The sequence below is a fragment of the Salvelinus fontinalis genome, chromosome 8 (genome assembly GCF_029448725.1).
Source record: "Salvelinus fontinalis isolate EN_2023a chromosome 8, ASM2944872v1, whole genome shotgun sequence".
Lineage (NCBI taxonomy): Eukaryota > Metazoa > Chordata > Actinopteri > Salmoniformes > Salmonidae > Salvelinus > Salvelinus fontinalis.
This window is the reverse complement of record NC_074672.1, coordinates 1,535,401-1,562,299: the sequence shown is the minus strand read 5'-3', so window position 1 is coordinate 1,562,299 and position 26,899 is coordinate 1,535,401. Positions and strand designations below refer to the sequence as shown.

The window sequence follows — 26,899 nt, the reverse complement described above, 5'->3', positions numbered from 1 at the left end:
ACAAGGGAAATGTTAAGCAGGGTAACAACACAGCTGCCATCATTCTTTGATTCTCGGCTTTACAATAGTCTATTGGAAACGAGTTAGCCTACAGCGTTAATTCCAATTCCAAGGCTTTAAAAAATATAACACACCGGCAAAGGGGGATACCTAGTCAGTTGTCCAACTGAAATGTGTCTTCCGTATTTAACCCGACCCCTCTGAATCAGAGAGGTTCAGGGGGGCTGCCTTAATTGACATCCATGACTTCGGCGCCCGGGGAACAGTGCCTTGCTCTGGGGAACAGTGCCTTGCTCTGGGGAACTGCCTTGCTCTGGGGCAGAACGACTGATTTTTACCTTGTCAGCTCCGGGGTTTGATCCAGCAACCTTCCGGTTACTGGCCCAACGCTCTACCCACGTTTCAAGGAACAGAAACGGAACCTGTAACAAAAGTGATCCATACTGTTCTGGAACAGCACCATTCTTTAAAAAGCATGGGAACCAGTTAATAAGGTTATTTTACATTTTTTTCTAGTCACACAACAAAACACAATAAAGTGCCTATGCAAAGCCCTCGCTCTCTCACTCAAACTTATTCCAGAGTCTGCCTGCAAGCTGAATATCTTTGCCTGTGCATGTTTAGACTACATGGGGCTACTATACTGACATTAGAAGCTTGATTCAGAAGATAAGGAGAGAGATTTTTAATTAGCTAGAAAACAATGTGCTTGTTTCACGTTGGATTTATTAACTCCAAAAAGGTAAGACGTGTTTTTAATTCTGGCGCCGCTCTGCACACACAAGCTTGTTAGCTAGCTAGCTCAAAGCACATTCAAAATTCCTACATTAGAAGCCGCTCCTCCTAGGTATAATTCTGTGGACCTAATTCAGATAATGCATGTCATAACAAGATGCCCACCTGCAAAATTTCAGTCACATCTTGCACCATAGGCTACACTTGTCTATCCATCACGCATTTAAGCAACTAGCTTGCCTGCTCTATCCACACTGATTGGTTAAGTAATATAGTGAGGTAAATGTAAAAAACGGTTGATTTCACAGGTTAAAAAAGGAACAGAAAGGAACTAAATAAACCGGTACTGTCTTGAAGTTCGAAACGGTTCAGAACTTTATTTTGTTGGTCGGAACAGTGGAACGAAACAAAAAAATAGTGGTTCTGTTCAGAGGTAAATTATTGGAAAATCATTTTTGTTCCAACCCCTGCTTTAACCTCATAGTCATTGTATCATTTAAAATCCAAAGTGTTTGAGTACAGAGCCAAAACAACAACACGTGTCACTGTCCCAATACTTTTAGATCTCCCTGTACTGTAGATATAACATTCCTCCAACTAATAGAAAACTTGACACTCAAACATTAGGGGAACATTACAGTTAACATTACAAAAATGTTCTCTCCCCCGAGATTTGTTAGTCGGGTTTACGACAGACTAATGTTTATATTGGCCAGTAAACCTCTTACCTTGCAGGTGAGTCTGAAAAAGTTCATGGACTACATTGCAAGTGGATCAATAGATAAGATGTCAAAAGTCCTGGAAAAAGGTCTCGACCCAAACTACCATGACCCTGACAACGGGGGTGAGTTGAACACTAGCTTGATAGAGTTGCCACTGCATGACACTGTTTTCAGTCAAATCATATCATTTCAGATATTGACAACCCCCTTAATCTCAAACACTTTCTCTGCTCCCCCCCTCTCTCCTTGTTCCTCCATTTCCCGCCTCCTTCCTCTCTCTCTCTCTCTCCATCTTCTTCAGAATCCCCACTGTCTGTGGCGGTGCAGTCTGGCATGACAGTGGAGGGGATCAGGGTGCTCGTTCAGGGTGGGGCCCATGTGGACTTTAGAACCAGAGATGGACTGACAGCCGTACACAAGGCTGTCAGGGCACACAATCACGTTGCACTGCTGGTAACTAGGACTACACACACACACAGACGCACACACACACACACACACACACACACAATAAACATGTCTTTTCCCCGTCCTTGCTAGGCTCTTCTGTCCCTGGGAGCATCTCCTAACTACAAAGACCGATGTAGCCTGACCCCACTGTACCACTCAGTGCTGACAGGCGGTGACACCTCCTGCTGCGAGACCCTACTCTACTACAGGGCCAAACTGGGAGTGAGGGATGAGAATGGCTGGGAGGAGTCTCACCAGGTATCCGTCTGGCTGTCTGTCCGGCCGCCTATCTCAAGGATGGGGGTTGATATTGTTTTGTGTGTTGTTTTGTGTGTTGTAAATATGTCAGTGTTTGACTTTGACTTTCATAGTATCTGAAATATCATATTTTTATGTGTATCGATCATTTTTGTGTGTTGATTTCTGTGTATTTTTGTCTTCTGCGTATTATCATACGTTGGTATAGTACATTAGGTTTTTAGCATACTTTCAGTCTCCTGTCCTGTCCATGTCTTAAACATTTCCCCTCCATTGAGACACCTTCTCGCTGGTCTCTTTCTATTGTTTCCCTTTCTTCCGCTCTTCCTTTCTCTCCATAGCTCAGGGATGAAGAGGAATTTGGAATGCAAGAAATACACAAGGTACTGCTCATCGAATCCATGAATACTTCCATTCAAGTTGTGAAGTTGGGGGAAGAGTGACTCTTAGGATCATGACCTTGCATGACCTTCCATGGCCTCAAAGGTGTTAAAAAAAGAAAGAGAGCAGAGTTGAGTTCTTTCTTCCTGAAACGGTGATCCTTCACAATTCAGTACATTCATCTCATGCAACTGTTGAGTCCAATGCGGATAAACATGAGACACCATCTCGTGCTGACATCTTCTATCTCTACGTCATTCACTCACTATCTCAGTGCGCTGCTGTTTTTTCATCTTTAGTTCATGTTAACTTGTGTAGTGTCCTGTGTTTTGTTACTTCTCTAATTTTGTGTTGTGTTATTTTAAGTGCAAATAAAGAAAGTGGAAACCGTTAAGGGGAAGGTCAAAAGCTTATTTTTATTGTTTTAATTTCTTCATTTATTCTTTATTTTGCAATGGTTCAGAAATTCATCAGTTCTATCTTTTATTCTGTTTATCTTTCAATGTGTCACAATTTTTTGAAGAAGCACAGTAATTGCATATTTTCAATTGATTGGGAAGGGATGACCCAACCCCTCAGATTCTCCTTTGTTAATAATTTTAATCTTTAGATACTTTCTTTACACCCCCTCCTCCCAAGGCCTGCCAGAATGGTTTTGCCCAGCACTTGGAGCACCTTCTGTTCTATGGGGCAGATACCACTTCTCAGAATGCCTCAGGGAACACCGCACTTCATATTTGTGCCCTGTATAATAAGGTAAGTACCATTTTTGAAATACGGGGACAACACAATAATCAGTGTTCGTGTCCATTCAAAGTTGAACGTAAAGTAACTGCTTTTTGAGTTCCAAATGTCTGTGTAACATTTTAGTCCTGAATGAAGTTAAACAGTGGCTGTCTTTCTGGCCAATCAGGAAAGCTGTGTCCGTGTTCTGCTCTACAGAGGGGCCAATAAGGAAATGAAGAACAAGCATGGGCAAACCCCCTTTCAGGTATCAATAACAACTTCATGTTTTCAGTTTTCTTTAGTTATTTATTCTGCCGACTAGCGCCAATGTAATCAGGTTTGCTATACGTCAATAAACCATTGAGTTGAAAATCAGTTAGTTGTTTTAAATGTATTATTTGCTAAGCGTTTATTAAATTGGTCATTTGCTGTTTTGGAGGAACTCTTCCTTTACCTGATGCATGTGTTACAGTGCTGCATGTAATTGTATGTGTGCGCACATGTGTCTGTGTTTTGAAGGTAGCAGTAATGTCGGGCCATTTTGAACTTGGGGAAATCCTCAAAAACCACAGAGATGCAGATGTGGGTAAGTCTTCGTCCTCCACTTAGGTCTGTTCAGATTGGGAAGTGATTGATAGTGAGTTTTGGTGCATGAGTGTCTGTTAGCGTTGAACGGCGGGAACCCGGTTACCGAGATTTACCACCCAAAACCACTCCCTTTTCCTGGGATAAATAACTGCGAGAAACAGATCAATTATAATAAATTATTTATATCAACAACATGATGTGAAATGGAACTGTTACATTCTATGCCATGTTTAAATCTGGCTTCTCTGCGGTCTTCTCTCGGCTCTCTGCATGATCAATCATCAACGCTCATGTTGGGGACAGACAGCCCCTCTCCGTATGGAGTGCAGTTCACAGTGCATGTAGACCTATCATCTCATCATGGTAGCTTTTTTTTTCTTGTGACAGGTAGGCCTACGTTTACTGCAGCATTGCCTATGCTACGGTATAAGGACAAATGCATGTATAATTTATCATCTCCATCTGGCTTTCGGGAGTTACCTTATTTTTTTATTTTAAAGATGTGTGGTTTTTTTTTAAATTGTAGCTGCAGATTTTTAAAACGGCCTATCACTTGAATATTGTTGGGTTAAATTAGAGCAGGCGCGAGCAGTCTTCAAATTCAAATTGCATCCAAAAAAGATAATCCTGTTCAAGATTGATATATACAGTATATATACAGTACCAGTAAAAAGTTTGGACACACCTACTCATTCAAGGGTCTTTTTTTTTTTTTACTATTTTCTACATTGTAGAATAATAGTGAAGACATCAAAACTATGAAATAGCACATATGGAATAATGTAGTAACCAAACAAGTGTTAAACAAATCAAAATATATTTTAGATTTCTTAAAGTTGCCACCCTTTGCCTTGATGACTTTGGCATTCTCTCAATCAGCTTCACCTGGAAGGCTTTTCCAACAGTCTTGAAGGAGTTCCCACATATGCTAGGCACTTGTTGGCTGATTTTCCTTCACTCTGCGGTCCTACTCATCCCAAACCATCTCAAATGGGTTGAGGTTGTGTGATTGTGGAGGCCAGGTCATCTGATGCAGCACTCCATCACTCTCCTTCTTGGTCAAATAGCCCTTACACAGCCTGGAGGTGTGTTGGGTCATTGTTATGTTGATAAACAAATGATAGTCCCACTAAGCCCAAACCAGATTGGCTTATTATATTTTGCCATCATATTAGGTTGTTTTATCGCCCTGGCAGATGGTGTTTGATGTGATGCACTGGATCAGCATACAGAGGCTAATCCCTAAGACATTTTACAAACTCTTTTGTTTCTCAAACCACTATTGGTCCAGAGGTGGCCGGTTAACCTCAACTGATGCTTTAGTTTATTGCTTGCCCAGTTCGAGGGGTGTGTGTGGTGTTCAAGTCCGTCTGTGTTACCTGTCGATTGTCTTTGCTTCCGAATCACTTGAGTCGGGTTGTTATTAATTGTTCACACTCTCTCTCATATCCCCTCCCTCTTTCTCTCACCTCTTGCACTAACCTCATTGTTTTCCCACCTACCTGTGACTCTCTGTTCTCAGTGCCCTTTCTGGAATCCCCAAAGTATGCTCCCAAAAGAGGAGAGAGTGCACGCACGCTCCCTCTCCTCATGGCTCACCCCTACCCCCTCCTGCGTGCTAACAGTGATAACAGCATGACCCTGCCTGACCCCATGGCCCTATCCAACAAGGCTGCTGGAGCCAATCCCACCCCTGGACAGGTACTGAGAGACACAGTATGCAGATGTAGTAGGAGATTGCAACTGTATGGTTTATTGGGGAGCTATGCTCTTAGTTACTTTGGGATGTTAACCAATGAATTGTGAGTTTGGGTCTGTGCAAGTCTCAACACAATTCTATATTTCATCTTGCGTGTGCGTGTGTTCCCTCTCTGTTTAGGCTCGCAGGGCCTCTGTGGGTGTGAGGAGCTCCAGCAGTCCCAGGGCCCGTACCCGCTCCCCGTCGCGAGGAGGAGGGCAGAGCGACACAGAGGAGAGGCATCAAAGCAAACCACAGCGCGGCAGACAGGGGTGAGAGCATATTGGAGGGAGAGACTGTAATACTGTGCATATCCAAAAAGTGAGGTTTTTACATGGCTTTCGGTTGTCTACAGCCAATGGGGTACCAGCTTTACCAGCTTTAAAGTTTCCAAAACTGTTATTCTCGTAGTGCAAACCCCTGTCATGAGCCATTTCTTGTCCCTCTATCTCCGCTACTGGTCTCCCCAGGTGTTGTTCCATGATACACAAACTCTTCCTCTGTCTTTCCTCTTGCAGTGCAACCTCAGCGGGTAGTGGCGGGTGGTCGGCTGGGGGTCAGATGAGGCATATGTATAGTGCGGTCCCAGGGCGAGTGTACATGGCCACGAGGGCCTACACTGCCCACGGAGAGAAAGAACTCAGCATCAACAAAGGAGACAAAGTCAAAGGTAAAGAGAGATTCAGAGAGGAGTGGGTTTTTGGAGTGCCACTGTGTTGATTGTAAAGTTGTGATGCACCCTTCTTCTCTATCTCTATATCTCTATCTCTCTCTCTCTCTCTCTCTCTCTCTCTCTCTCTCTCTCTCTCTCTCTCTCTCTCCTTCCTTCTCTCAGTGTTGAGTGTTGGAGAGGGGGGGTTCTGGGAGGGCACAGTGAAAGGTCGTACAGGCTGGTTCCCCTCAGATTGTGTGGAGGAGGTGGGTCCTCCCAGTAAGGACAATCGATCAGGTGAGACAACACCACCCAACCTTATAGAAACCAAATACAACTATGTGCTCAGACAAAGACACAATCCTCACTCGCATCGCATCAGCTCAGACAAACACCAAGCAGAATCCCTCTACAGATGCTAACCCCACTTACTGAATGACTCATTTTGTCTTCATTCAGTTGCCAACATTCTATTGACTGCAGGACATCCTCACAATGTTACATGCAGCAGGGCATGTATCACACCCACCCAGTAACATTAATAGCACACCACCACAACCACCAACTTGATCATTGTGTGTTTCAGAGGTGATGCAGCGGAATACAAAAGTAGACAAAGACACACTGAGTACACAAATAGTGGAACACGAAGACGCGAGAAAAAACCCCACACATTAATATAAATGTAACACATGAACTCTTTGGGTTCCAGAGACGCGCAGTGAGAAAGCCAAGAGGAAGCTGTTTCGTAATGTCACCATGGGAGCATATGATGGCGTGGATGGCCCCAGGTAAGACTGGACTTGATAGAAACTTGTCATCTGCTGGCCCTCGGCGACTAGACGTATCGATGAATGACCCGACGCAAAGTCCTTTTTACCCCTGGGACTCATGGTCACCAAGGTCACCAAGTTCTAAGGGTGGAGCAATAGTGAAGTAATGAAGGAACAGAAGGCAAGGGGCTAGGGGAAATCACTAGCGAACCATGCTAAGATTGAATACCCAGTACTAATCGTGCTCTGCAGCCCTAATGATTCTCAGTAGGACACATCCAGTCAGATTAGACATGATTTACTTTCATGTTTTAGCCGTGTTTTGTCACTTGTGTAGGTGGACAGCTAGAAGCGGCTAATTCGTTTGTGTTTCTGATGGGTGTGTTTCGGGGTTGAGAACTGGAGGAAGGTGTGTGTCGGGGTGAACCTGAAGTGATTGCTCGTTTACGCTGTTGTTCAGCTGTATTAAGACCATGCGAGCGCTAAAAGCGCTGAAGTCGACACGTCCGTTCAATTCTACTTCTTCTGCGTCTAGCAGACAAAGTTGCTTGACTTTCTGCTCGTTCATCTGGCCAAAATCAAATCGTATCAAATTGTATTTGTCACATGGAGCCCAAATACAACATTTCACATTACAGTGAAATGCTTACTTACAAGCCCTAACCAACAATGCAGTTTAAAAAATAAAATGTAAAAATACCTTTAAAAAAAGAAGGGTAAGAAATAAAAGTAACAAAGAATTAAAGAGCAGCAGTAAAATAACTGGGGCGTACAGAGTCAACGTGCAAGGGCACCGGTTAGTATTATGAGGTAATATGTATATGTAGGTAGAGTTATTAAAGTGACTATGCATAGATAATAACAGAGAGTAGCAGCAGTGTAAAGGGGGGGCAATACAAATAGTCTGGGTGGCCATTTGATTAGATGTTCAGGAGTCTTACGGCTTGGGGGTAGAAGCTGTTTAGAAGCCTCTTGGATCTAGACTTGGCGCTCCGGTACCGCTTGCCGTGCGGTATCAGAGAGAACAGTCTATGACCAGGGTGGCTGGAGCCCAACTTGTGTTGTCCCTGCTCACATGACCAATCACCCCTGCAAATTCGCCCGTCCAGTCCTGCTTATTTTCCCTGTTAAAAATAATGCCATAAATGTTGACGATGGATTCCTTCTCCACCATTGCATCTGTCTACTCCGCTAGCGTCAAGCTGCAGTCCAGCCCCAGACAGCTGCAGTTGTGGTGTGCATCATGAGGGCTAACAGTGCTGTGTGTGTATGTGTGTGTGTGTGTGTGTGTGTGTGTGTGTGTGTGTGTGTGTGTGTGTGTGTGTGTGTGTGTGTGTGTGTGTGTGTGTGTGTGTGTGTGTGTGTGTGTGTGTGTGTGTGTGTGTGTGTGTGTGTGTGTGTGTGAGCGTGCGGCACAACATCCTGATGATGAGTCTTGGGGATTTGGAGGCGATGAGCGTTCGTTCGGTCAATCGGAAAGTGTGAGGAGGGACTCCACGCCCCCAGGGTTTTGGGCTTACAACGTGTAGCTGACATTGGCCGTGTGCTAAGAAGCTCTTATTATCAGTCACAATGTCACTGAGCTTAATACAGGTTCACTGGTATTTGGCTATGTGAACAATGACCAGTGACTCAGACGGTGGATGACGTCTGTGTGAAGAGAGAGTGCATGTGGACATGTGTGTAGTACAGTGGTGGTTATGTTGCCGATTTGTAATACAGTAGCATTTTGAACCGGATCCAGCTCCAGATGTACGGCTGCTGCTACCCACTGCGTTTGTGTGTTTGGGAGAATGTCAATGAGATTTTGTGAGTGGGTTTTGTTCGAATTTGAATGTCGCAAGTGCTGTTATGTGCATGTGTGTGTCTGTATTTGCAGATTAGGAAATCTCTCTGGAGTGGAAATCAGCTGTTTGTGAATCTGCCAGAAACCAGTCAGTGGATGTTCAAGGAAACACACCATCCCTGCTGTCTGTTACCCCACCCCCCTTCCCCCACCTGCAAAAGCATCTCTTTTCTCTCCCTCTTTTATGCTAAACCACCACTCTCTCTTTCCCTCCCCCTTCCCTTTTTTCACATCCAGCGCTCTCTCCCTCCTCTCTCTTGCGCTCTCTCTCCTTGTCGCAGAGAACCATCTCTGTAGCTTTCTCCTTCTTTCTTTCTTTCTTTCTTTCACTCTCCCTCCCTCTCTCCTCCTCTCTCTCTCTCTACTCTCTCTCTCTCTCTTTCGCACTGTCTTAAGCATGCAGGGTGTAGACGTGCTCGGCCAGCGCTCGCTCTCTCCTCCCTCTTCTCATCTCTCTCTCCTCCTCTCCTCCACTCTCGCGGCTCTCTCTGGCTGTGCTCTCGCCGGCAGAGCGAGAGGCGGAGGGAGAGGAGGGGTTGGAGGAGAGGAGGGGGGAAATGGCAATGGGGGGATGCGGAGAGAGAGATCTGTCTCTCTCTCTCTCCCTCTCTTCTTCGTGGCCGTCACTGGGCCCCAGAAACAGGAGCGTGTGGTTCATTTACAGGTAGCCGCTGTTTCCTCATTCATTGCCTGGCTATGGATGTGAGGAGAGGACAATGGAGAGAGGGGAGAGGTAGATGCAACAGAGAGGCCGTGGATTTGAAAGGCGGATTAATAAGCTATGTATTGTGTGTGTGTGTATTTGTATTGTGTCTGTGTGTATTTGTGTATTTGTGTGTGTGTGTGTGTGTGTGTGTGTATATGTGTGTGTGTGTGTGTTAAATCATCTTTTTCCAGTGTGTGTGTGAACATTTGTGTGTGACGGAAGTGGCTATTGAATGGAGGCTCTGACTGCAGCATGTCTATCTCTGTTTCTCCCCTCTCATGTATTTCTGAGTGTAGTCTGAGAGCATGCTGCGATGTCAGCTATATATTGCCACATCTCATACATTGTGTGTTCCATCTGTGTTTGTACCACTAACCTATAGGATGATAATTGTTTTATAGAAAGGGCGAGAAGTGGACACACTAAGTGGTTTGCTTGTGATTTCCTTCGTGTGCGTGTGTAAGTGGGTGCGAGCGCACAGTCACCGTGCGTGTGTCACTGTGGTTGAGTGTCGTTGTGGGAGTAGTTCATCTGTGTCCGTGTCCCTGGATTGTGTCTGCGTGTATGTGTCATTGTGTCTCATGGTTTAATTGTATGTCTGTAAATGTAGAAGATGAGTATGTAAGTACGTATGCCTACAACGCTGCTTCTTCTGGACAATCCTGGAAGCTACAGAGGATGATTCAGGAGTCAGAAGGGAGCGCACATGTAGGCTACTGTAATATGTGGATGTATACTGTGACCACTGTGAGTGTCACACTGGCCAATGGTGGATTCATGTGACGTAGAAGCAGTCGATATGCACATATAACAGGAACGACGGGGGTTAAATGGTACAGACTATTTCAAAGAACCACAGTGTCATACTTACCTACCTCTGTTGCCTTGGGGATGAAATGATACAAACCAGCCATTTGAGCACACTGCTACATGTAGATGTGTATCCTTTGAGAGGGAATGCACGAAGGAGACGGGATGCGAGGAAAGGAATGAAGTGTGAACAGCAGATGGATGGAAGGCGGCTTTTTGCGTTGGCGAAACCGTAACGCTGACAGTGTGGCGACGCACAAGGGACGGATGAAAGGGGACAGTACAAACTGTAGACCTCAGTATGAGAAGTGAACAGGGGTTTTTTCGGCTTTGTAATGGATCCCATGTACTGCCTGCTCACACCGAGTTCGGCAACTCCCAGAAAAGCAAAGACTCTCATCCTCGGCCGTGTTCTACCTCGGTGGATTTGCACAGTCGATTGGACGCCGTGTCAGTTTGAGTTTATCCGAGCATCTAATGCAGAAAAACGAAGCTCCGGAATAAAATACTGGTATTTCAACCCAATGGATTCAACCACAAGTCATACAGTGACCGGATTCAACCACAAGTCATACAGTGACCGGATTCAACCACTAGTCATACAGTGACCGGATTCAACCACAAGTCATACAGTGACCGGATTCAACCACAAGTCATACAGTGACCGGATTCAACCACAAGTCATACAGTGACCGAAGAGCCAGACATCCTAATGGAGTTGCGAAACAGCATGTCAAATTGAGACCTTTAAATGAACGGAGACCCTGTCGTTGTATATGGCTGTTAAGTCTGAGGTTACAGCGTGCACTGAGCTCGTAAAACAGTGTGAATTGAGACCCGGCAGGCTTTACAGCGTGAATTGGAGACACTGTTGTCGTAGTACAGTATAGAGCTCATGTAGAGCTCCTGTATTCACTGAGCTCTACATGAGGGAGAACCGCTGTCAGGCAGCCATAAATCTGACAGGCAACAGAAGTCCCAGACATGGCAATGGAGCAATGACCAACTCGTAACCCTGTGCCGTAAAACGAATCCTACCATATCATAACAAATGTCAACCATCGATGAAAAACAGCATATGTCATTATGAAGAGCGATGACTAACTGCTACTCAAACGTAGATCCCTACCTGTACATCATAGATCCCTACCTGTACATCATAGATTCCTACCTGTACATCATAGATCCCTACCTCTACATCATAGATCCCTACCTCTACATCATAGATCCCTACCTCTACATCATAGATCCCTACCTGTACATCATAGATCCCTACCTGTACATCATAGATCCCTACCTGTACATCATAGATTCCTACCTCTACATCATAGATCCCTACCTCTACATCATAGATCCCTACCTGTACATCATAGATCCCTACCTGTACATCATAGATCCCTACCTGTACATCATAGATCCCTACCTGTACATCATAGATCCCTACCTGTACATCATAGATCCCTACCTGTACATCATAGATCCCTACTTCTACATCATAGATCCCTACTTCTACATCATAGATTCCTACCTCTACATCATAGATCCCTACCTGTACATCATAGATCCCTACCTGTACATCATAGATCCCTACCTGTACATCATAGATCCCTACCTGTACATCATAGATCCCTACTTCTACATCATAGATTCCTACCTCTACATCATAGATCCCTACCTGTACATCATAGATCCCTACCTGTACATCATAGATCCCTACCTGTACATCATAGATCCCTACCTGTACGTCATAGATCCCTACCTCTACATCATCAAGTGGAGAAGTAGGATGAGAGGTAACCAAGTTAGCTAGTGCAGTGAAAGCTTGAAGAAAGCCAATGCAGTATTACAGGTGTGTTTATAAGTTCCCATTAACAGTGAAGTGTCTATGCAGCATTCTTTTTTTAATGTACATTCCCACGTGCTTCCTGGCGCTAGTCAGCATTATGCTGGATTATGGAGAGGTCTCTCCAGTACACTCCTCCTCGCCCATCATGACACCGACTCTACCCTGGTTTGACGAGTGTCTTTGTATGGTGGTGCTCTTTGTATGACATGCCTCAAGCCCCCCCATCTTTTGGTGCAGTGTGATTTCATAATGTGATGCAGTATAGCTGTCTCCCAGATTCAGAAATGCTTTATTTGCATGACAATGAGGCTTTCTGTTACTAAAGAAGTCATATAGCTTGCTCTCTCTTGCTCGTTGCCCCCCTCCCCTCTCCCTCCTCCCCTTCCTCCTTATTCTCTCTAAGTGACTACATCATTAAGGAGAAGACAGTGCTCCTGCAGAAGAAAGACAATGAGGGCTTTGGCTTTGTGCTTCGGGGAGCCAAAGGTGAGTGAGTGCCTCTCCTCCGAAATACCCTTGGATGTCTCCTATCTCCAGCGTCCACAGTCCCCTACTCTTCTATGTTTAACTTTCACCTCTCGCATTTCCTCTTGCCCATTTCTTCCATCCTATCTCCCTGCTTCCACGTTAACACTATTTTATTACTTCTCTCCCTTATCCTCTTGTTCTTGACTTGCCTCTCTGCAGCCCAGACTCCTATAGAGGAGTTCACGCCGACCCCAGCATTCCCCGCGCTGCAGTACCTGGAGTCTGTGGATGAGGGCGGTGTGGCCTGGAGGGCTGGCCTAAGGATGGGGGACTTCCTTATTGAGGTATGGATCCCTGGAAAGGCTTGTCTTTCTGAGAGTTTATGCAGGACTGGAAATCAACATGGGATCAACTTTTGTACGGACTATCAAGTTGTAGATTTTTTTATTTGTTTCCAGTTTGAACTCAAACAGTGCAGTATGACAGTTTAGTCTTGTTGCCAGCCCGTGTTATCTCTCGCTCTCTCTGTGTGTGTGTGTGTGTGTGTGTGTGTGTGTGTGTGTGTGTGTGTGTGTGTGTGTGTGTGTGTGTGTGTGTGTGTGTGTGTGTGTGTGTGTGTGTGTGTGTAGGTCAATGGTCACAATGTCGTGAAGGTGGGCCACAGGCAGGTGGTCAACATGATCAGACAAGGTGGCAACACTCTGATGGTCAAGGTTGTCATGGTGGCCCGCAACCCGGAGACAGAGGAGACCAACCCTAAGAAGAAAGGTATACTTTTGAGTTTGTTCCGTGTCATCTATACAATTCATGTTCATAGCATCGCAGTAATGATTGTTTGCAACGGGTGTATGTTTATAACACACTAGTCAGAAAGTGAGTGCGTGTTTGATCCTTCTCCTTTGGCAGTCCCCCAGCAGGCTAAGAGGCTGACTCCTCCAGCCATTGCCCTGCGCTCCAAATCAATGACATTAGAGCTGGAAGACATGGGTAAGACAATTGAAGAAGGAGGGTTGGGAAGCGTGAAAACCACGGAGAAAAGGAAAAGAAAAGGATTGTTCACATTCTCACCCATAGAATTTTTGTTGTCGTTGAAAAAGTCCATTAAATATTAAAAGTGAGTTGATGCAGAGAGCCTTGGGGACTTAACTGGTGTAGGTACGGATTCTTTTTCTATTTACCAATGGCTTAATGAGGAGGACTATACTATGGAGATAAATGTCCTCTTTCGAGTGAATGTATGGACATTTGCTCTGTATGGGAAAGATGGAGAGTCGTTCACATTCCGGAAACACCACATTATGCAATGGCATAACATAACCTCTGCTCCATTTCTTCTTTTTCGGCTAAATCAAATGGATGACAGTGGAGAAAGGTGGGAAAAGGTTGAGTTGTGTATCATCATTGTCATCATCCGTGTTAAAGTATGTACTGTATTCATTCATGTTGTTTTGTGATATTACAGAGATGGCGACAATAGCAGTCTCGGGTACACTGTCAGAGCATAATATGATTACCTTATTTTCTCTAATATGCTGCAGCTGCCTCTCCGTGGAAAAAGAAAGCAGGTGAATATCTCGCTTATCATTACCTTCATCAGCCCTTAGGCCCCCATTCAAAATCAGTCTGCTCAGGTCCTATGAATACACTGCCTCTGCTTTTCAGAGTACGAGTCCTCCCAGGTGCCTGATAAGAAGAGGACAGTCTATCAAATGGCACTAAGTAAGATCTGACCCCTGTCCCCTTTTGTGTTTCAAGAGGCCATCTTTGCTTTTAATTGTCTTATGCTTTTGATCTCTCTCTCTCTCTCTCTCTCTCTCTCTCTCTCTCTCTCTCTCTCTCTCTCTCTCTCTCTCTCTCTCTCTCTCTCTCTCTCTCTCTCTCTCTCTCTCTCTCTCTCTCTCTCTCTCTCTCTCTCTCTCTCTCTCTCTCTCACACACTCTATCTCTCTCCTCCCGTTTTCCCTCTCTCTCACACATACATACGCGCAAACTCTCTCTCTGTCTGTCAGATAAACTGGATGAGATCCTGGCAGCAGCTCAGCACACGATTGCGTCAGACGGACAGGGGCAGCGGGGTCACGGGGGGAAGAGAGAACGAACCAAGAGCATCGCCCCCAATGAGGTACTGCATCATTCTCAGCATTGTTAGTGCCACTAACAATGTTGGCGCCACTAACAAAGGTATTTTTCTTAAAACTGCATTGTTGGTTCAGGGTTTGTAAGTAAGCATTTCACTGTAAGGTCTGCACCTGTTTTATTCGTTGCATGTGACAAATGCGATTTGATTTGATTTTAATCAATTACATTTTTGATGGGAGACTGTTGCAGAGTTTAGTGTAAATGCTTATTTTAGACTGGATCATGTTGATGAATTGTATTGTATTGTTGTATGCTTTAATTCTGTAATGTAATGACTGTTGCTGCCTTCTTAGCCAGCTCTCCAATGAAAAAGAGACTCTGAGTCTCAATGGGCTTTTCCTGGTTAAATAAAGGTTAAATAAAAAATATAAGAAAATATAAAAAAATACTCTACCATCAAATCAAATTTTATTGGTCACATAAACATGGTTAGCAGATGTTATTGCGAGTGTAGCGAAATGCTTGTGCTTCTAGTTCCGACAGTGCAGTAATATCTAACATGTAATTTAACAATTCCACAACTATACACACAAATCTAAGTGAGGAATGGAATCCGAATATATACATATAAATATGTGGATGAGCAATGACACGGCGGCATAGGGAAGATGCAATAGATGGTATAAAATACAGTATAACATATGAGATGAGTAATGCAAATATGTCAACATTATTAAAGTGGCCAATGATTTCAAGTCTGTATGTAAGCAGCAACCTCTCTGTGTTAGTGATGGCTGTTTAACAGTCTGATGACCTTGAGATAGAAGATGTTCTTCAGTCTCTTGGTCTCAGCTTTGATGCACCTGCACTGACCTCGCCTTCTGAATGGTAGCGGGATGAACAGGCAGTGGCTCGGGTGGCTGTTGTCCTTGAGGATCTTTTTGGCCTTCCTGTGACATCGGGTGTTGTAAGTGTCCTGCAGGACAGGTGATGCGTTGCGCAGACCGCACCACCCTCTGGAGAGCCTTGCGGTTGTGGGCGGTGCAGTTGCTGTACCAGGAGGTGACACAGCTCGACAGGATGCTCTCAATTGTGCGTCTGTAAAAGTTTGTGAGGCTTTTAGGTGACAAGCCAAATTTCTTCAGCCTCCTGAGGTTGAAGAGGCGCTGTTGCGCCTTCACCACACTGTCTGTGTAGGTGGACCATTTCAGTTTGTCCGTCGATGTCGATCGGGGGGTGCTCCCTCTGCTGTTTCCTTGGAGGCGTGCATGGCCACGCAGTCATGGGTGAATAGGGAGTACAGGAGGGGGCGGAGCACGCACCCTTGTGGGGCCCCAGTGTTGAGGATCTGTGAAGTGGAGATGTTGTTACCTACCTTCACCACCTGGGGGCGGCCAGTCAGGAAGTCCAGGACCCTGTTGCACAGAGCGGGGTTGAGACCCAGGGCCTCAAGCTTAATGATGAGCTTGGAGAGTACTATGATGTTGAATTCTGAGCTATAGTCAATGAACAGCATTCTTACATAGGTATTCCTCTTGTCCAGATGGGATAGGGCAGTGTGCAGTGCGATGGCGATTGCATCGTCTGTGGAGCTATTAGGGTGGTAAGCAAATTGAAGTGGGTCTAGGGTGTCAGGTAGGATGGAGGTGATATGATCCTTGACTAGCCTCTCGAAGCACTTCATGATGACAAAAGTGAGTGCTACGGGGCAATAGTAATTTAGTTCAGTTACCTTTGCCTTCTTGGGTACAGGAACAGTGGTGGCTATCTTGAAGCACGTAGGGACAGCAGACTGGGATACGGAGAGATTGAAACTGTCCGTAAACACACCAGCCAGCTGGTCTGCCCATGCTCTGAGGACACGGCTAGGGATGCCGTCTGGGCCGGCAGCCCTGCGAGGGTTAACACGTTTAAATGTCTTACCCACTTCGGCCACAGAGAAGGAGAGCCCACAGTCCTCGGTAGCGGGCCACGTACCATGACTGTACTTGCAGAACCTACTGACCCTAGGGTTCATACCCTCAATCAGTGACTGTGTCTGCAATGCTGGATGTGAAATAGACCTCACAGCCTAGGATATTAACTTATTGCTTTCTCCATATTGCGTTATATCACTTTTACTCTCAATATAAGTGTAATGCGCCGTCACTTTTTCCCGTTCTCCGCATCTCTCCCTGTGTGTCTTTCTTCTTTGTGTGTCTTGCAACACATTAAGCCAAGTCATGACCAGTTGGTCGGTGTAATGCCGTCTGGGTTTGGCTACAACCAGGGTCAGTATCCCCCCGGCCATCCGCATGGAGTAATGCTACGACAGAAATCTATTGGTAAGTCCTACCGATACAATTACTATGAAGGTTACTGTCAAAAAGCCACATTCTGACTGTTGTAAATTAACTTTGTTTTCCAACCAGATTGTCTGTGTAACTGTGTGCCCGTTTCAGGTGTGACGGAGGAGGAGAGGCAGTCCCTCCACACCCCGGCTATGAAACTGTCCCGTAGCCTGTCGGAGGACATCCCCCCTCCCCCCAGCACATCCGCCCCAGAACCTCCCTTGTCTGCTGGACCCCACACTGCTCGGAGGGGGGAGCAGTCTGCCCCCCAGCCACTGTCCTCCCAGAACCAGGCCCACTACCAGGCCCTCTCCACCCAGCAACAAGCAGCGCACGATGCCCAGGCAGGTTGGGACAATCAACAGCACGGCATGACCACCACCCTCCAGAGAGGAGGGGGACAATACACAGGGGATCCCACGGAGGGGACAAGGAGAGGAGGGGGCAAAATGGGGGCATTGAGGAGGGACTACAGTAGTGCTACTCCACCTACAAGCGCAGCTCCCAAAACTCAACAGCAACCCCAGCAGCAACAGCAGCCCCAGCAACAGCAAGAGGCGGCCCGGGAGAGGATCGGAGGGGCAAGCAGGGGCGGGGGAGTCAGGAAGGGCGGGAGGGGCCCTCTAGTAAAGCAGCCCACAGTGGAAGGAGGGCTCGGCAGGCACCACAGAGGGGGGCAAGGCCAGGGGGGTAAAAGCTCAGGGGCCAAAGAGAAGAGCTCCATCCCCATCCCCACCATCATCGTCAAGGCTCCATCCACCAGCAGTGGCAGTGGCCGCAGCAGCCAGGGCAGCAGCATGGACGCTGAGCAACCGCCTCCCGACATAGACGACCCTACCTCCCCCCCTGCCTCTCCCGACACCCACACCACCCCCGGCCCGCCTTCCACCGTGGCCCCCTCACCACCCCAGCCCCCTGTCTCCTCCCCCATGACCCCTTCGACTGTCGCCCCCCAGCTGCCCCCTAACCTGGAGAACCTGGACTTCACCACCCAGTTTGGGGGGGCCTTTGTCGGGGCAGCGCGCCGGGACCGGGAACGTTTCCGTGACATGAGGAGGAAAAGTGCTTCCTTCTTCCTCTCCTCCGAAGAGGATGTCCAAGGGGAGGCGGGGGGAGGTGGAGGGGTATGGACCCAGCCCCTACAGGGGATGGGGATTGATGTCCCCACCCCCCGCCTCCGCCCCTCCAAGTCAATTGACGAGGGCATGTTCTCTAGGGACAATTACGTCCACTACGCCAGCAGTATGCCCCCTGCCTTTGGGCTGCCTGAGTACCACTCCCCTGTGATGGGCCAGGATGGCCAGCCCAAGTCCGCTCCCTCCAACTACGGCCCAGGCTCTCCAGCCACCACCTTCATCCACCCTCTGACTGGGAAAGTCCTGGACCCCTCGTCACCCCTGGGCCTGGCGCTGGCTGCACGAGAGAGGGCCCTCAAGGACGACCGGAGGACCCGACGGGAGGAGCGGCACTTTGGCCGGCAGATGTCCAGCGTGGGGGTGTTCCCTACATCTCTCCCGTCTCCCACGCCATCCCTGTTCTCCACATCCACCACCACCACCTCACACGCCTCACTGAACCGCCCACAGTCACCCAGGATATTACGCTTGGGAGGGGGAGGAGAGAGAGTGGAGAGGGACCAGGCGGCTGGAGCCAGAGAGGGCCTCAGAGTTCGCTTTTCAGAGGACAAAACCAATCAGTACCAGACCCAATATTACCAACAGAGTCCTAGAGACAGGGAGCCACCTGGCCCGCCCATGCAGCCGCCCGGCCCGCCGCCTCAGCCTGCACCCTGCAGACCCTCGTTCCTGCAGATGGAGAACAGTGCAAATGCTAGCTACATCCCCCAGTACACCCTCACCGCAGCCCCAGCACACCCACATGAAGGTGGGGGAGAGGGAGGAGTTGGAGGGGGACTGGGGCTCATGGTTCTTCCCCCGCCTGCACCCTCGATAGATTTGGACGATGAGTTTGTCTTTGTTGACCCCCTGCCCCCTCCCTTGCAGTTCGCCAATGGCCAAGGCCAGCGAGAAATGCAGAGGGGATACCCTCAACAGCATCAGCACTCAGCTCAACACGTCTCTTCTGCCATGCCACCCCCACCGCCCCCCCTATCCTCTCCTAAAGTACCTCCACCAGGAGGCTTCCCCTCCAACGCCCCCCTCCCCTCCCCCCAGGCCGGGGACTCTGCCGCCTCCAGCCTCACATCCTACGACAGCGAGGTGGCCAACCTCACCCAATCAGGTCTATCTCCCTCCCTCCCCTCGCCCCAGATATTCCCCCCTTCCTCCACCACTACAGCCGCCTCCATTTTACCCGCACCCACACCCTCCCTCCACAGACCCAAGCCCATGTCGCATACACACCCCTTCTTCAGTGACCCCACCGTACCAGTTAACCCCGCTAATATGGGTGCCCCTGCTCCCCAAATGACCTTAGCACGGTACCGCGGCCCGGCCACCCTCACTACGACTATGACCTACGCCACAACAACGACCATGACCGCCACCGCCACTGCTACCACAGCCTCTGTGGTGTCGTCAGACTACAACGCGTCTCTGAAAGCCCCCAGAACCGCCATCAACACTGCAGGCAAGGCAGGAGACCACCACCCCTCCATGATGAAGACTGGAGACTGGCAGACAGAGACGGTGGTGGACTCTGGGATCGAGGAGCTGGACAGCCACAGCAGCGGTGACCAGCACCTGGAAATACTGGGAGTGAGTGAACTGACGGGTGAGAGAAGAGGAGGAGGAGGAGTGGAAGGGGATGGATGGGCTGGCGAGCACCCAGATCCTTATATGACCTATTCAGGTGGGCAAGCGTTTGAAGCACACCACGCCAAACACACGACCAAACCCACCGTGTATCCAAAGACGATGCAGTACAAAGAGGGCGGTATCAAGGACACAAGGGAAGCGTTGCGTCGACAGGTGAGCACCAACCCGCCCTACCAGAGCACCCCACCACACCCCCAGAGACAGGCTAACCCAGAGGAGGAGGCCAGGAGAGGAGAGGGAGGAGCAGCGGATGAGAGGATACAACGTAGACAGAGTCGACCAAAGATGGAGGACGGCTTCGGTTCCACCCTGGCTGCCTGTCTGGAGCGGCCCAACACCCTGGAGCCAAGGGGGTCAACCGAGGGGGTCGACCAGGGACAGGGCCTGGAGCGAGGCGAGGCCCAGAGGGACGGGATGTCTATTGAGGGGCGCCGGTTGCACTCGCCACTCTCGGGGGTGAAGGCCAGCATCATCAACGAGCTGAGCTCCAAGCTGCAGCAGATGAGCAATAAGAGCACAGACGACTGGGGTCAGTCTGAGATGCGAGGTCAGAGTCCCATTAGTCTGAGGTCACCCACAATGCACAGGTGAGGCTGCTGAGGTTTAGTCAATTCTAATTGTTTCACTAAGTGGCTCAACGGCATTGTGTACTGAGCACAGTAACCCCTTTTACTTTTCTTATCTTTTAGATATTCTGGGGATTTCTCCGCCTCGTTTCAGAGCCCCCCCACAGCCCGCTCCACTTCCCCCTTACCCACCTCTTCCCCGCAGCATCGCCCGCCAATCCTCACCCCCAATCTCACCGCCACCCCCTCCGGCTCGCCCTCCCACCAGCCCACGCTGCAGCCCAACTGGACCCGCTCCCCCTCTCCCCAGATACCCACCTCCCCCTCTCACTTCTCCCACCCTCCTCTCTCCCCCACCTACTCACCCTATCCCACGTCACCCAAACATCGCACTAAGTATCGTGGAGCCAAGATTTTTGACTTCCAGTGTACCCCTGGTCCAGAGCTGAGGTCGTCTGTGTCCCGCCGGCGCGCCCCCAGCCCCCTCATATACTCCACAGACCGCCCCAGCCCCGCCCCTCCCAGACCCTCCTCCCTCCCCATCCTCCCCAGCACCCATGTCTACAACACCCCCTTTGATTTCCCCAATCCCCTCACCCCTTCATCCCCAGGCCACACCCTAGGAGACTCTTACAACCCCTCCACCCCGCCTCTCTTCCCCACATCCCCACAACCTCCCAGTGCCCTCCTGGTCTCCCGCTCCCTTTCACCCACCCAGTTCCTCTCCAGCGCCTCCTCGCCCTCCATGCACCTGCCCCCCTCTCCGTCCTGCCTCAGCTACCCCCACCACACCCCTCCTCCCCCAGCCAAACCCTTTACCATCAAGCCCCTGTCCTACTGGACGAAGTGGGACGTGGCCGACTGGCTGGCCTACCTAAACCTGGGGGAGCACCGGGAGCGCTTTCTGGACAACGAGATTGACGGCTCCCACCTGCCCTCCCTCACCAAGGACGACTTCCTGGACCTGGGGGTGACGCGCGTCGGCCACCGCATGAACATCGAAAGAGCGCTGAAGAGACTGACTGACAGGTGAGGAAGGAGCGGCATGGACAGAGTCAACTCACAGACAGAGACCACATGTCAGCCAAGTGGCCAGTGGAAATAAAGAGAGAGAAAAAGAAGGAACGGATGGAGAAGGAAAGACAAGTGCCTCTTTCCTTCCCTGCGAGCCAGATGATTCCATCGCCTTCCCTTTTAGTCATGAAGCATTTTTCCTTCGTTCATTTGATAAGTTATTCCATCTCTCTCTCTCTCTCTCTCTCTCTCTCTCTCTCTCTCTCTCATATTTCATTTACTACATTCACTCCTTATTCATTTTCCATTCATTCTTATTTCTTGATTTACCCTCCTCCCTCTTTCCTCAGGCTCTTCTCTCCCATGCATGAGCCTAGCCCCTCCCCTGTGCCACAGACTGAGAGAGTGAAAGATGAGGTGACTCAGAGCTCAGAGAAAGACAGAGAAACAAACTGACTGAGATGAAAGCTAAAGAAGACCATTGGACACAAACAGACTGAGTTGGACCTCAGACAGGAAGCGATCGTGATGGACAAGGCTTAATCACGCCAAGAGAGATTTGGTATGAGTGGAATAGAATTGTTTGGGATCTTTCTTGAGATGAACATTGATTGCACGTGTAGGTCAAAAGAGGGTAGAAACACTTACGACACACAGTCGTGTCTAAAACGACACAATTTACACACGCTGTACAACTACTGATGAATAGGCTTTTAATTAACACATGGACACACACACATTTGACTGGTGATTCTCACACTCCATTTGCTGCCTGAGTTACAGTAAAAGGAGAAATGCGAACAAGAATCTTGAGATGGTAATGCTGCTACCCACAAAGAGAGGGTAAGCCCATGGATATACCAAAGGTGGTGGTGAAGTTCCTCTAATAAACAGTAAGGGCCACATTCAAACTTGTCCTGAGATTCATGCGTAAACTTTGACTTTACGCGTATTACGTCATGGGATTGGAAGCGATGGTTGGAATGTATAAAACTTCAGAATATGGTCATAAAATGGAAAGGTACATTGATTGGTTTTGTACCAAGTGCTGATTGCAATCGTTCATTTCAAATAGGTCGGGGTGCTATTGATATTTAATCATTCAAATGTGTGTTTTAATGACAAATATTCTAAAATATGACAAAACATATAGTCATAAAATGACAGAATTATTATCATGGTTATTATCTTTACAAATGCTGTCGGGAGTATGTCGGAGAGGGGCAAAGGAGAGTCAAATATGGGTTTGTTTTTCCCTGAGACATGGCTATAAGGTGTCCACAGCCATGTTTCAGAGTTTGCTATGAACTCATGTCCTTTTACACTACACTAGCTACTTGTCATTCATTCGTGATGTTGATGTTGATGAGCGTAGCACCATGTCCAGGAATGCGAGTGTCTTTTATCCCATGTTCACTCACACACAATCACACACAATCACACATAATCACACACAATCAAAAAGGGCTTATACTGTGCGTCTGTCAGTCTTTCTGGTGTCTGGCTACCTTGGCCTTTATCCTCTGAGTGTTTGTCTGTGTATGAAGATCTGTTTGTCAGCCTGCCTCGTTACCCATGATCCTTTTACCCACCCTCTTGCCCCTCTCTCTTTACGCCTCCTCCACAACTCAACGGCAGATTTCGAAACATTTGAAAACGTAGAGATGTATATTTTGCACCAGTTGACAATCCTAACTTTGCCCTATTTCATAAACTTCTCTTCGAAAATCAGAAAAAAAATTCAGATCCACATATTTCAGAAAAAGACACACACACACACACACACACACACACACACACACACACACACACACACACACACACACACACACACACACACACACACACACACACACACACACAGGCTCTTTTAGATACCTATTTGCTATTGCCTTCGGTGAAATGTATTGTAAGGTGAGGAATACACAAACTTTTTATACATAATTTATAGGTCTATATCAGTGATGGGCAACTTTGATGGGGGTGGGAGCCACAAAATCTGAACTCATCATGAGGGGCTGCAGTGGCTTACGGGTCTGCGTACCCACATCCATACCTACACATGCAGTCAGAGCTAGCCCTAGCCTTTTGGGGACCTAAGTGACAAGTTTGCTGCAATTCTACACATTCGGCCATGGGGTGGAGAGCAAATGTAGCAATTGCATAACACATTTCATGCAATTCTACTCATTTTGCCATAGGGTGGAAAGAAATGTTTGCAGTTTTGAATATAATATCTGTGTGAGAGTAACTAAGAAAATCTATAGAAAATCAGTAATTCAAACATCATTACCGCAAGTTTCGATATCTGGCTGGACTAACTTACCAATCTAAAACAATTTAGCTGACAAAGGGCTAATTGAGTGACTGTCAGTGACTGACCTAACAAAAGCAAAACCCTAACTCAGTCCCCCCCAATTATTGTTTTCTTTTCTTTGATATAAACAGTGCCAGTCAAAAGTTTGGACACACCTACTCATTCATGGGTTTTTCTTCTTTAAAAAAAAACTATTTTCTACATTGTAGAATAATAGTGAAGACATCAAAACGTAAACCAATAACACATACGGAATATTGTAGTAACCAAAAAAGTGTTAAACAAATTTTGACAGCTCTGCATACTCTTGGAATTCTCTCAACCAGCTTCACCTGGAATTATCTTCCAACAGTCTTTAAGGAGTTCCCACATATGCTGAGAACTTGTTGGCTGCTTTTCCTTCACTATGCGGTCCAACTCATCCCAAACCATCTCAATTGGGTTGAGGTTGGGTGATTGTGGAGGCCAGGTTATCACATGCAGCACTCCATCACTCTCCTTCTTAGTCAAATAGTCAATTGTCCTGTTGAAAAACAAATGATAGTCCCACTAAGCGCAAAACAGATGGAATGGTGTATCGCTGCAGAATGCTGTGGTAGCTATGCTGGTTAAGTGTGCCTTGAATTCTAAATAAATCATTGACAGTGTCACCAGCAAAGCACCCCCACACCATTACACCTCCTCCTCCATGCTTCATGGTGGGAACAACACATGTGGAGATCATCCGTTTACCTACTCTGTGTCTCACAAAGACACGCCGGTTGGAACCAAAAATCTCAAATTTGGACTTTGGACTCAGACCAAAGCACAGATTTCCAAAGGTATAATGTACATTGCTTGTTTCTTAGCCCAAGCAAGTCTCTTCTTCTTATTGGTGAACTTTAGTAGTGGTTTCTTTGCAGCAATTCGACCATGAAGTCCTGATTCACACAGTCTCCGCTGAACAGTTGATGTTGAGATGTGTCTGTTACTTGAACTCTGTGAAGCATTTATTTGGGCTGCAATTTCTGAGGCTGGTAACTCTAGGTAACTTTGGGTCTTCCTTTCCTGTGGCGGTCCTCATGAGAGCCAGTTTCATCATAGCGCCTAATGGTTTTTGTGACTGCACTTGAAGAAACTTTCAAAGTTCTTGAAATGTTCCGGATTGACTGCCCTTCATATCTTAAAGTAATGGCGGACTGTCGTTTCTCTTTGCTTATTTGAGCTGTTCTTGCCATCATATGGACTTGATCTTTTACCATATAGGGCTGTCTTCTGTATACCATCCCTACCTTGTCACAACACAACTGATTGGCTCAAACACATTAAGAAGGAAAGAAATTCCACAAATTAACTTTTAACAAGGCACACCTGTTAATTGAAATGCATTCCAGGTGACTACCTCCTGAAGCTGGTTGAGAGAATTCTGAGAGTGTGCAAAGCTGTCATCAAGGCGAAGTGTGGCTACTTTGAAGAATCTCACATTTAATTTGATTTGATTAACACTGTTCTGGTTACTACATGATTCCGTATGTGTTATTTCATAGTTCTGAAGTCTTCACTATTACTCTACAATGTAGAAAATAGTTTAAAAAAAAGAAACGCTTGAATGAGTAGGTGTGTCTAAACATTGACTGGTGTGTGTGTGTATGTATATATATATCTATATACATATATACATATATATATCATTATTTATATAGATTTTTTGTATTGATCCGCGGGCCCTGTAAAAGGGGGCGGCCCGCAGATTGCCCATCCCTGGCCTATATAATATATTGATTATGATAATGACAATAATAACATAAATTATAGTATAATTTAACAATAATTATTATGTCAATGATTAGGTATATGTAAACATTTTAAACACTACAGAATCTCTGTCTTCCAAATAGTGTGAGAAACTTTTTGAAGCTACTTGTTTTGTTTCGTTCTCTTTATTTTTTATTTCCGGTAAATGCTTTCTATACTGCTCTACTAGTCCGACCATTACCTACTCGATTATTCCTGTGAAACTAACGCACAACAACACACATTCTTCAGGGTTGTTGCCATTCAAGAACCTTCTGATGGAAATGATTGAGCGGTAGTGTAGAAAGAATTATGTTCTATAATTTAAAGAGTATTTTAGGACTAGTAATATAAACATATGATTATGATGAATATATACAGTATGAGCAAATGTATGCAGAAATAAGATGTATTTATGAAGTTTTGTTTAAAATGAAATACAGAAATATACTGATAAAATACGATAAGAGTTATAACTAAGGTGTTGAAATAAATGCTGAATAAACTATTGAACTGTTTTGATATTTTTTTCCCTCTCTGAATCAAAGGTATCTACAAATTGGTCATAACATTTGATCTGATCTTCATCTAAGTCACAACAATAGACAAACACAGTCTGCTTAAACTAATAACACACAAACAATTATACGTTTTCATGTCTTTATTGAACACACCGTGTAAAGATTCACAGTGTAGAGTGGAAAAAGTATGTGAATCCTTGGATTTAATAACTGGTTGACCCTCCTTTGGGAGCGAGAAACTCAACCAAATGTTTTCTGTATTTGCGGATCAGACCTGCACAACGATCAGGAGGAATTTTGGACCATTCATCTTCACAAAACTGTTTCAGTTCAGCAATATTCTTGGGATGTCTGGTGTGAACCACTCTCGAGATCATGACACAGTATTTTAAATTGCGTTGAGGTCAGTGACTGGGCCAGTCCAGAAGGCATATTTTCTTCTGTTGAACCCATTCTGTTGTTGATTTATGGGTCGGTGTCCTGTTGCATCACCTTACTTCTGTTGAGCTTCAATTGACGGACAGATAGCCTTACATTCTCCTGCAAAATGTCTTGATAAACTTGGGAATTCATTTTTCCGTCGATGATAGCAAGCTGTCCAGGCCCTGAGGCAGCAAAGCAGCCCCAAACCATGATGCTCCCTCCACCATACTTTACTGTTGGGATGAGGCTTTAATGTTGGTGTGCTGTGCCTTTTTGTTCTCCACACGTAGTGTTGTGTGTTCCTTCCAAACAACTCAAATTTGGTTTAATCTGTCCACAGAATATTTTGCCAGTAGCACTGTGGAACATCCAGGTGCCCTTTTGCGAACTTCAGATGTGCA

At 46.8% G+C, this 26,899-nt stretch overlaps 1 protein-coding gene across 2 annotated transcripts in view; it reads left to right on the top strand.

Annotated features, from left to right (window-relative positions):
- The window catches only part of LOC129860353 (SH3 and multiple ankyrin repeat domains protein 1-like), a 60,604-nt gene extending 34,537 nt beyond the window's left edge, over positions 1-26,067 (top strand). The window contains exons 5-28 of one of the 2 annotated variants that reach the window (XM_055930678.1): positions 1,471-1,579; positions 1,759-1,910; positions 1,998-2,165; positions 2,507-2,548; positions 3,186-3,302; positions 3,460-3,537; positions 3,792-3,858; positions 5,383-5,561; positions 5,740-5,870; positions 6,117-6,268; positions 6,434-6,547; positions 6,963-7,041; positions 12,635-12,717; positions 12,919-13,043; positions 13,329-13,467; positions 13,606-13,686; positions 14,063-14,071; positions 14,238-14,264; positions 14,362-14,418; positions 14,708-14,820; positions 16,993-17,101; positions 17,219-20,471; positions 20,574-21,479; positions 21,815-26,067. In XM_055930678.1, coding sequence (XP_055786653.1) covers positions 1,471-1,579; positions 1,759-1,910; positions 1,998-2,165; positions 2,507-2,548; positions 3,186-3,302; positions 3,460-3,537; positions 3,792-3,858; positions 5,383-5,561; positions 5,740-5,870; positions 6,117-6,268; positions 6,434-6,547; positions 6,963-7,041; positions 12,635-12,717; positions 12,919-13,043; positions 13,329-13,467; positions 13,606-13,686; positions 14,063-14,071; positions 14,238-14,264; positions 14,362-14,418; positions 14,708-14,820; positions 16,993-17,101; positions 17,219-20,471; positions 20,574-21,479; positions 21,815-21,920 — 6,396 coding nt within the window. In that variant the 3' untranslated portion in view covers positions 21,921-26,067. The remainder of the gene's footprint in view (positions 1-1,470; positions 1,580-1,758; positions 1,911-1,997; positions 2,166-2,506; positions 2,549-3,185; positions 3,303-3,459; positions 3,538-3,791; positions 3,859-5,382; positions 5,562-5,739; positions 5,871-6,116; positions 6,269-6,433; positions 6,548-6,962; positions 7,042-12,634; positions 12,718-12,918; positions 13,044-13,328; positions 13,468-13,605; positions 13,687-14,062; positions 14,072-14,237; positions 14,265-14,361; positions 14,419-14,707; positions 14,821-16,992; positions 17,102-17,218; positions 20,472-20,573; positions 21,480-21,814) is intronic. The other variant, XM_055930679.1, reaches the window with a different exon arrangement.
- The last annotated feature ends 832 nt before the right edge of the window (positions 26,068-26,899 follow it).